Here is an 11398-nt window from a genome sequence, read left to right as displayed (position 1 = left end):
TATGAAAGCAAGATCGTGGATTTTGTACATTTTAGGAGAAGGTATCAATACAGGAGGAGTCAGTGGTACAGACTGGGATGTATAAACGACAATATCTTAAGTCGCAGATTGAATTTTGAGTGCCAAGGGAGTTGTCACTAGAGCAGCCAGTGAAGAAATGCTTTGGACATGTCAAAAATAGTGTTTTTCTGCATGCTAGGCACCTTTCCTCTTGTCTGCCAAGAGTGCCTTTTTCTTATTTTTGCTTTTTGAAAGTAATGCCACTTTTTCAAGCATCGTAGAGACAAGTGGCAACATCACTGAACCTTGCAATAATTAATTTTGTTAGAACAATGACCTTCAAAGTGGGAGATGAAGGCTTATCTCTCCCTTTTCATACTGGGATGCAAATTCTGTCTTCCAGAAGCACACACTATGCTTTTGTGTGCTGAGAAATCTTTTAATTTCTTCCTGTTGAAGTTCCTCTGTGGAAAGTAGGGTGTGTTCTCACTCTTCACACTTCATCTAGTTGAATGATAAAGGTAGCAATTGAAAAAGTTACTTATAGGGATTTTTTTTAAATAAAATTTTCTGGTTTGGTTACTGTATTTTATCCTAAAGACCTGCTTTTTTGTGTGTGAATAGTCTTTTGGGCATTAAAATTTAGACCTCTCTGAACTTGTATTTCTTCTTTAACTCACATCCATTTGTCTACAGATTACTGTATTTTGCAGCAAGGGCGATGCCCTGATTTCTTTGCCTTCAAAAGAAAGTAGCATTCCCTACATTTTGAGAGGAATTAAAGAAGAATTGCCTGGCCAAATATTAAGAGGAAATGGGTGGAGGAGGAATGCTTGGTTTGATGGTCCTATATGTGACTGAAGCATGAACTTCTCATTGAGTTTAGCCATATGGTGCAAACACTTTTAAACTGTTTCAAATTTTATTATGTTACTGTCAAGATTGAGAGTTGCCATGCTGAGGATTAGGGAACAGTGCAAACAGGGCTTTTCAGATGTGTAGCTAAGATTTTAGGAGTATAAATGAAAATGAAATTCTATTTGTCTCGGAACTATGAGCTTAGATGTAATAAACTCAGTTTTTTAGGTACCCAGTCAGTCAGATTGGTTGAAGTACTGAGTTAGCTTGGTACAGCCAGTGTTCCCAGGGAGCCTAGAAGAAATCATTAACTTTGGAGTTACACATTTTTAAGCCAAAAGACTGACTTGTGAAGTGTGATACTTTACTAACATCTTGGAATTGAAGCTGTCAGAGGAAAATTGGTATCACTGGTTAATGTTTGGTATTTCATTAGGCTGTATTGTTAAATTGAAGCTGTCAGAGGAAAATTGGTATCACAGGTTAATGTTTGATATTTCTTTCATTAGGCTGTATTGTTATTTTGAGTTATTCTAGCGCTCTCTATACAAGGTGCTGCAGGTTTTAGATGTTTTAAGTTGCTCTTTTTAATTTGATAACAAAATGTTTTTTCTGTTAAATAACTTGGTTTTTTTGCTTTTCTTTGCAGCTTTCATCCAGTCGGATGGCATAATAGAAATGCTACGTTTTGATGAAGGAGACCTATTGCAGGTATGTAGTCAGAGCAAATAATCTGAACTAGCAATGACTCATCATCTTTTTCACAGCTGTTTTTTGAAATTCATGGGTGAGTCTATTCTTGAAAATAAGCAAACATCAGACTTAAGTAAGTCCAAAAAATTTTGGATCTTCTGGAGTTATTTTCAAAAGTATGCTTTGGTGCGTCCTGAGGTGCTGGTTCCCACATTTTTTGTGTTGGTAAACTGGTGAAGTTTACCAAAGGTTCTGTCTGGCCTGTTTGTCCAGGTTTTTCTTTTCCTCAAAAAACCTGGGCGATGCTTTGTGTTTAAGACTAATCTTCATGCAGAGTTGGGATGCAGTGGGATAGCACAACTAGAGGAACTGAGAAATGCTGCAAGATTCCTAAATGTAAAGGCAGCCTTGGGATCTTGTGGTCACTGGGTTTGATGAAATATACGGATTTTTGTTTAGGTGTGATGTTACCATTATTGTCAGCTTCCTTTTGACATGACTCAGAACAGATGAGAAGTTAACTTTAAAGAATTATGTTCTGGTATTTTGAAATGGTGGTAGTAGTTGGGATTAAATACAGCAACATGTCTCAATACGGTGCTCTGTTGACTAGAATTTCATATGCATGCATTTTGTGGATTGTATTTATGCTGAGAATATGCTTTGTTAAAATTCCTTGATTAATTTAGTTCTGGTATTTGAGAGGGAGAAGAGAAAGAAGACAGCAATGAATTTAAATTATTAGAACACATAGCGTGCAACGCTGTGCAGTGCTTGATTTACAATTCCTACAGAGTCAGGAAAATTAGTTTAAATGTTATAGTGGGACAAAGTCAAGCAAGTCTGGATGTTGCACTGTGAAATTTGCAGTGCTTTGGATTAAATTTGGCTACTAATCATAATGCACTGCTGAACATTTGATTTAAAACAAAGCAAGAGAGGCAAGATTTCTAATGAATGGTTTATATATATATTATGGTTGTGGTGCTTAAGGTAAAACTACCTACATAAGTGAAATCAGAATGATACAACACGTTTTCTCTAGCTTACACTTTACTTGGTTTTCTTCTCTGCTGATACTAATATGGTGACCTCTTGTGACTACTTACTGCAATTAAAAAAATAAAACCAAAGCAAATACATTGTTGTAAAACCAGATTTACGTCTTGAGAACTGCAGTTACTAAAGTTTTAAGCCTGGTGTAATGTCATTGAATGTTTCTCTTTCCATCTTTCTGTAAGTTTTCACAAATACTTGTTGATTCCAAAATGAGTTGTAATTTTCTGACAGCATTTTATATGCTCATATAGTGCGTATTTCTTTAAGCTCTTATGCTTTGCATTTCTTCATGTATCTCCAGACAGAGTATTTCTCTAGTGTACTGCTGCCTAGTAGGTTATTCCCAGTTTTAGATTTTAGCTCTCCTTTAGCTTGTCAGTGTCAGGCCATCTCCTCCATGTGTCATGATTATTTGAAACCTTGTCCAGACTCAACAGATGCTTCAAGCCTCTGACAATGATGTAATCTGCAAATATCAGGAGTGCTGAAGTAAACTGCAACTGTTACTTTTAATAAATGATCCTTTCATGTTAAGCCAACATACTGCGTCACTCTTTGAGTACTTAATTTTCGAAAGTGAACAGTAAAGTAAAATCTATTTTTCAGAGTAAAGTTTTAATTTGCTTTTAGTTCATAAAGGACTATTTCTGAGATATTTCAATGTATTGTGAGAGCACTTGCCTTAGGTATCTGATGTTTTCCTGCACATTGTGGTTGGGACCACTGCTTTCCAGAATAAGCAATCTTTTCTTTAGACTAAGTGTCTGGAAATTACTTCTTCTTATGTAGTTGTGTTTTTAAAGTTAGGGTATTCCTACAATGAAAAATTAAAATGGTAAGACTGCAGTCAAAATGCACTTACCGTGTATCACTACACTTAACCCTTGCTGCGTTAATCTTAAGTATGTGAAATGCTTTTATACAGACTAACTCCTGGAAATTTATTTTAGTGATGCTTACTGGCTTGCAGAATAGGGGAAAAAGAAAACCTATGTGATTATGTATACTTAATACATATATGCTGTCTTTCTTCATAAACTGCTGTAAACCGCAAGTCACAAAAGCTGGTATTGAGAATTGTGGTGGTTTTGAATGTTGAATATATGAACCTTATATATGTTGGCTTTGCAATGAGGAATCTGTGGGACTGAGTTACAAGTGTAGGAATCAGCAATACTGATCTCTTCCTGGAGGAAGTTACTGTGAGGGTAGTGAGACACTGGAACAGGTTGTCCAGAGAAGTTACGGTTGCCCCATCCCTAGAAGTGTTCAGTGCCAGGTTGGATGGGGCTCTGAGCAGCCTGGTCTAGTGGAAGGTATTTGTGCTTATTGCAGGGGTTTGGACCTAGATGATTTTTGAGGTTTCTTCCAACCCAAACCATTCTGTGATTCTGTGAATGTCATTATTTTTGGCATGATCTATACTTCATTTGGTATGGCACAGTAAAGAAGTATCTTAATACAAGTGGCAACCATTCAGTTCTGGTATATCAGCTACTGTGTTTTCAGGGTATAAAGTTTAAAGTTGTTTTTTTTTATTACTTCAGATTTTATACTGTATGTTGACTTGTAAAAGGGTTTTTATAGGATCTTCATCAATATCCATATAGCCAAACCACTGAGATACAGACCCCATGAGTGGGCAATAAAGTGGCTGGACCATTGACCTCTGTGGGTCTACACTACAGTACAAAGTTCAGCTGGCAATCAGTTATGTGTGATGGAGCCTGATATCAAGGATGATACTGCTCAATGTCCTCATTAGCAGCCTGGATGATGATATAGTGAATACTCTCAGCAAGGCTGCAAATGCTACCAAACTGGGGAAGGCAGTTAGTACAGAGAAAGGTAAGACTGCTACTCAGCGCAACTTTGGCAGGCTGGCAGGAACCTCATGACATTGAGCTAAGGCAAATGCAGGTCCTGCAGATGGGAAGGAATAACCTTGTTTAACTGAAAAGTGACTGGCTAGAGAGCAGCACTGAAGAAAAGACCTGGGGGGTCCTTGTAGACAAGTTGTACGTAAGTTATTTGTGTGCCCCTGTAGCAAAGAAAGGCTGCTAGCATATGGAACTGTGTGAACAAATGTGGAGCCAGAGAATAAGGGCTGTGATTTTTCCCTGTGCATATAAGCTCTTTGGTTGCAGCTGGAGTACTGTGTCCATTCTGGGCTACCCATACAAGGAAGGCACTAACATACTGGGGCAAGTACAGCAGAATGCTTCTCAGATTAGGATATGTTTCTTCAGCCTTTAAGACCAAAAGGAAAAGTAGTTGTTGTGAGCAGTGTAGAGTTGACAAGAGCCTGATTTTTCATTGTGCACAGTGGAAGGATAAAAGGCTTTGGATACAAGTTTCAGCATGAAACATTAAAAAAACCATGAAGGAAAGAAAGGTTTTCAACGTAAGAACGATCAAACACTGGACCAGGTTACTCACAGAAATTGTAGAACTTCTGTCTTTGGAGATATTCAGAACTTGGTGGCCCAATGTTGTGAGCAACCTGTGCTAACTAGACCTCCCTTGAGCTAGGGTTGACTAGATCGCCTCTGGAGCTTTCTTCCACTGCATGTGATTTTTAAAAGAATGAAAGCCATATCAGTTCATTGTCATTGCTTGTGAGCAGATAAATTCTTTCTGTTGTTCAGAAAAAAAAAAAAGCAGTTTCTTGTTCTTATACAGGGAGAATTGTGATCCCTAGGCTTTAGTAAAAACAATTACTTGATGCCCAGGAGTAACTGTTGCAAAGCCAATGTCAATAGCATGTGTTGCATCAGCTTAAGTAAACTGATGTTTTTGTTACCTTATTTGAGTTTGGCAGGAATGACTCATTTCAATGCACTTTCAGCTACCTTCCAGATTACAGGATTAATTTTTCTCTTTACCTTCATCATTAATTATGTTTCTCTTGATTATCCTACTTACTAGCACACCACTCATAAATGCAGCCATTAAGATTTTAGCTGCCATCTACGTATCAGTTTTGTAGCTGACCCTCAATATTTAGTTTCAAGAAGCACATATCTTTTCTATTAGAGTCAACCAGACTTACTATAAAATATCAATATGTACAGTATTCATTTTAAATTAAAAATGAAAGAGTTTTAAATTCCTATGGATGCTCTTGTGTAGGAATCCATAAAGTTTTCATTGGGAATTCTGGCAACATTAAGGAAATGTGTTTGGTGTCCAGAAATCTCAGGTCTTGATAAAGAATGCCATCCTTGTTTAAAGATTCTACGACTTTAATTCAGTTGCTTAAACATAGGTAGCCAGTGTTATTTGAGATGCCCTGGACTGTCCGGGACAACTACATGGACCTGGCAGATAGGGCACAGGGCACAGGAGAAACTGTGTACCCTTCTGGATGTCTGTCTGATGCCAGGCAGGTTGCCTAGGACATTAATCTCAAGTGGCAGCAGATACCTATGTTTAGATGACTGAATGTAGTGCTAGGTAATATGACCTCTTACCAAGAAGTGAAGAATAGGTACTATAACAAACTAGTGAGACACTAAAATTCACCCTTTTTTGTTGTTGTTTTGTTTTGTTTCCTGGCTGAAATTAACAACCATAGGTATGTCTTTAGGGACGACCTTCAGATTCTAAGGGCTAGTTTTTGATTCTTCAAGTGCACAGCATTGAAGTCTGGTATTGTTCCACAGCTGTACTGAGTCTGTAAAGTATTCTTTCAGGGGTACAGATTCTTTGTGAAATCTTTTCTTGAGGATATGAGCCTCTGGAGAGAAGTTAGAAGTCTTCAAACTGGTGCTGGCTGACTGCCTTAAAATTTTCTAATTCACTGTGTTCAAGTTGTCTCAAGATCTTTATTCTGAAATCCCTTTGATTTATAGCTAATCCTTCTAGGGTTATGTAACAGATAAATTAAGGCATGAAACTGTTAGTAGCAACAGCCATCTCCAAGACTTCAATACAGCCTTTTGGGTGGAAGGATTATAAACCTCCAGTACTAGTTAAAAAGGGGTGGGGTTTATTTCTTCTCCTATTTCTTTTTTCCCCACTCATTCTATATTACTTCTGTTTCTTATGTGCTGACTTCAGTTTTTGTTGTTAGGCAGTCAGTTGCATCAGGAAATCAATGCAATTGGATTTTTTTTCCCTTTAACATAGCTTATTATGTCTCCTCAAATACTAAGTGTGCAGCCTTCTTCATGATATGTACATTATAAGGTATTATTTTGTTATTTGTAATACGTCTCCTGTATAGATTAAAAAAATTTCCTGTAGATCATATTTTGCTAATGCTTCTTGATTACAGTTTTATGCTTCACAGGAGAAAATAATGTAGTTGTTATTAAAGAACATGATTTTATTACACTTTCCCTGATAAACCAGTAGTATTCAACAAAAAGTACGCTTTAAATACTGGTTTGATCTGGTACATGGTTTTAGTTCTTACATTTATGCTTGACAGTCACATAGGAAAAATAGCATGCCAGAGTACAGCATGGTAGGTGCACAGTTTTATTTCTGGATCAAATGAAAAAGGAAAAAAAGAAAAGAACATGTAACTGATCACATTTGTATGTTTTTGTTTACTGCGCAACTCTGAAGATTGACATGTGATAAAAGTGAGTGGTAATTATAGAAACTACCACATGAGATTTATTTTTGGTTTAGTTCCATGATGCTATGGTTGATGAACTCCTGAAGCTGGTATGCTATTTTTTTACTCTTTATTGACCCTGATTTAAAAAAAAAACCCACAACAAACAAACAAACAAAACCAAGCACAAGAAAGACCCTAAAAAGCCCCAACACCTACACAACAAAATTCTCCCCAAGCCCCCAAAAGAACAAAAAAACAAACCCCTGCTCAAAATACAAAAAGTGTCATTGAAATGAATTTGTAATTTTGCTTGCTTTTAGCAGACATCTGAAAGAAAAAACCCACACTTTTCCTTGTAAGCGTGAATCTTTGATGTATTTTTGCTCTTATATGTATTTCAGTTGTACGGTGTCCTACCAAAGTGATTTGTGTTTTCAAATTTATACAGATATTAGACTAATATTTTCATAGCATATCTGTAATTTCAGAACATAGAAGGGAAACTTGAGTGTATGATCAGCCAGAGAATTTATCTTCCTACACGTAACTAGCCACATCTTCTCAGTAGTTCAGCTGTTGTCAGTGATTTGTTTTTCCATTTGTTTCTGTGTTTTTCTGGAGTTAAATTTTATCTCCACTGCCCTCCATCTAAAAGTTGGCCTAGGTGGCATCTTAGACTAAGACTGATATTAGGGGTATATTGACTGCAGGTTACAGGACTTAAGAGGGTAGATAACAACTTTGTCTACTGAATAATTAAAAACTTAATAGAACGTGCTCTCTTGTGAGACCCAAAACTACTTGTCAAGGATGGGACAGGATTGGTCATGATTACTTTGGTTGCCCTGTCATAGGATCAGAACCTGTTAGCTCCATCATCTGTCAGGTAACCGCTCTTAATTTAATTATGTGCTTTAGTTATGCTTCTAAAGAAAAATCAGTCACTGAAAGGGAGGCTGTATTTAATTGTAGTGAATAATGCACTTTCAGGAGCATTGGTAAGGAATGCAGGGTGTTTATACATCTGTTATAGTTTGACTGTTGACATGGTTTAGCCCCTGCTGGTAGCTCAGCCCCACTCAGTCACTCGCTCACTCACCCCCAGTGGGATGGTGGAGAGAACCAGAAGGGCAGAAGTAGGAAAACTCATGGGTTGAGATAAAGACAGTTTAATGGGTAAAGCAAAAACCACACATGTAAGCAAAGCAAAACAAGGAATTCATTCATTACTTCAGCTCAGGAAAGAATAAAAGATGGGTCATTGTCATAGGTGGCTCACTTGTGAATGGAGCAAAGGGTGTGCAGATGTGACCTACTCCATAGGGAAGTTTGGTGCCTCCCTGGCACCCATGTTAGGGATATAACCAGGAAACTTGCTGGTCTGGTGTGGCCTGCAGATTACTTGCCTCTTTTGATCTATCAGGTAGGCAGTGATGAGGTAGAGAGTTGCCCAAGGGCAATGAAGAAAGATTTCAGTGCCTTGGGACAACTGGTCAAGGGCTTGGGAGCACAAGTTGTGTTCTCCTCTATCTCTTCCATTCCAAGGAATGATGAATGGGTAAACAAGATGACCCACCAGGCCAATGCCTGGCTCCAAACCTGATACCACCAGCAGGACTTTGAGTTTTTTGACTGTGGTTTGATTTGCAAGATACCAGGCCTGCAGGCAATGGTTTGGAAAACCCTGTCTTGCAGGGGGAAAGGGTACTAGGGAAAGTTTTTTTCAGGGCTTCTGGACAGGCTTTCTACTAGGCTTGAAGGGGGAAGGGGATAAAAACAGGCCCACCAGAGATGACCCTAGGACTGAAGTGCCAAGGATAGGCTTGAAATTGATAGCCCAGCTCAAGTGCATCTACACTTATGTATGGAGCATAGACAGCAAACAGGTTGAGCTGGAAGTCATTGTGCTTACTGGAGAAGCTGGCAAATCATGGCACAGGCAAGTGTGCTCTTTGCTGGATAAAAAACAGGCTGGATGGCTCAGCCCAGAGAGTTGTGGTAAATGGAGTGAGCTACGTCATAGGTATCGTGCTGCACAATTGTGATAAACAGGGTCAAATCTAGTTGGCAGCTGGTCACCAGTGGTGTCCCTCATGGCTCAGTTTTGGGACCAGTTTTGTTCAATAACTTTAGCAGTTTTCTGGATGAGGGGATTGAGTGCACCCTCAGTAGGTTTGCAGATGACACCAAATTGGGTGGGAGTGTTGACAGAAGGACCTGGTTAGGCTGGATCAATGGGCCGAGGCCAATTGTATGAGGTTCAAGAAGGCCAAGCGTCAGGTGCTGCATTTTGGTCACAACAACCTGATGTAGTGCTAAAGGCTTGGGGTAGAGTGGCTGGAGAGCTGCCCAGCAGAAAAGGACCTGGGGGTGCTGGTTGACAGCTGGCTTGACATGAACCATCAGTGTGCTCAGGTGGCCAAGAAGGCCAACAGCATCCTGGCCTGCATCAGGAATAGTGTGGCCAGCAGGAGTATGGAAGTGATCAAGCCCTTGTACTTAGCACTGGTGGGGCTGCACCTCAAGTACTGTGTTCTGTTTTCGGCTCTGACTATAAGAAGGACATTGAGGTGCTGGAACATGTCCAGAGAAGGGCAGCAAAGCTGGTGCAGGATCTAGAGCACGTCATACGAAGAGTGGCTGAGGGAACCGGAGCTGTTTAATCAGAAGAAAAGGGGGCTGAGGGAAGACCTCATGGCCCTATTGGAAAGGTGCGTGTTGACCTCTTTTCCTAGGTTAATACTGATAGGACCAGGAGAAATTGCCAGAAGCTGTGGCAGGAGTGGTTTAGACTGGATATTAGGAGGAATTTATGTACTCAAAGAGTGGTCAGGCACTGGAACAACCTGCCCAGAGAGGTGGAGAAGTCACCATCCTTGGAGATATTCAAGAAACATGTATCTGTGGCACTTCAGGACATGCTCTAGTGGCCGAGGTTGTGGGGTTTTTTGTGTGTTGTTTTGTGGGTTTGTTTTGTTTTTATTGTTGTTATTGTTGCTGATGGTTGGACTTGGAGGTCCTTTCCAACCATGACGTTTCTGTGATTCCCTTCAGCAGGCGTAGTGGTTACTTGGGAAGACAAACTCCATCACTCCAAACGTTCCCCTTTCTCGTTCTTCTCCCAGCTCTATATGCTGAGCACATCATATGATGTGGGATATCCTTTTATGGTTCAGCTGTGCCAGCTGTGTTCTCTTCCCAACTTCTTGTGCAGCCCTGGTCTCCTCACTGGTCAGGGGTTTGAGAAGCAGTAAAGCCTGGTCTCTGTTGAGCAGTAACAAAATCATCCCTCTTTTGTCAGCAGTGTTTCTGGTTCAGATCCAAAACAGAGCCCCATATCAACTGCTGTGGAGAAGATTACTTATATCCCAGCCAAAACCAGTGCAGTTGTGTAACATGATTTCACAAAAACACCGTCCTATCAATTTTTAGTTGTCTTCCTCCAGTAGGCTGGAAAGTCAGTGGTATGAATGCACAGCATGGAATAATGGAACTGATGAAAGCAGGAGAATAGATAAAATAAGAAAAAGAAAACTGGAAAGGCAGACAGTGATTCATGGTTGTCAGATTTAAGATGGAAAAGTAGATAATAAGTATATTTTATTATAAGTAGTTATTTGAAGCTTATTAAAACTTTTTTAGAATACTCAAGCAATACATATTTTCTGCACAGCTTATAAAATCCTGCTGTTGTGAACTTGAAGAAATCAGTGTCTTAATGTTTTGAAAAAGTGTTTGTATGAAGTGTTAAACCAGCTTTTGACAGCACCCTTTTTTGGGTAAAGAGAATAGTTTCAGCGGATTCACTTTTGTTCAGTTTCATTCCCATTTTTTTAAGTTGAGAAGTTTATGGGTGTTGGTTTAAAACTGGGGAGTTTGCTCTCATCTTTCCAGTCTGAGGAGAAAAAATAAGATACAGAGGGCAGTGATCTGTATTTTCTGCTTCAGTTACTTGGATTTTGGAGCTAGTTGATTAACTTCCCAGGAAGTTTTAAATGCAAAGCATTCTTTATTTTAGGCAATCCTCAGTTAACTAAAACAGATTTTAAATTTATTTTTTCTGCATTTTGATTTGATTTCTTGTACTGTTCTGAATTAATTCACTACAGGTTTTAGGTCTTTACTTATATCTTACTGGAAGTAGAAAATGGAGTGTGACAACAGAAATTAAGAGGCTGAACTTAAACTTTATCAGTATGTGAGTAGTATACCTTAGCT

General features: G+C 39.0%; 1 protein-coding gene across 1 annotated transcript in view; it reads left to right on the top strand.

Annotated features, from left to right (window-relative positions):
* Positions 1-1513: 1513 nt before the first annotated feature.
* TMEM131 (transmembrane protein 131) overlaps positions 1514-11398 on the top strand; it is an 81794-nt gene continuing 71909 nt past the window's right edge. The window contains exon 1 of the mRNA XM_009998708.1: positions 1514-1569. Within this exon, the coding sequence (XP_009997010.1) occupies positions 1537-1569 (33 nt within the window). The 5' untranslated portion in view covers positions 1514-1536. The remainder of the gene's footprint in view (positions 1570-11398) is intronic.

Source organism: Chaetura pelagica, unplaced genomic scaffold (assembly GCF_000747805.2).
Source record: "Chaetura pelagica isolate M959 unplaced genomic scaffold, ChaPel_1.0 scaffold120, whole genome shotgun sequence".
In the NCBI taxonomy this organism is placed as follows: domain Eukaryota; kingdom Metazoa; phylum Chordata; class Aves; order Apodiformes; family Apodidae; genus Chaetura; species Chaetura pelagica.
The sequence above is the reverse complement of the archived record's forward strand: the minus strand, read 5'-3'. Positions and strand labels throughout refer to the sequence as shown.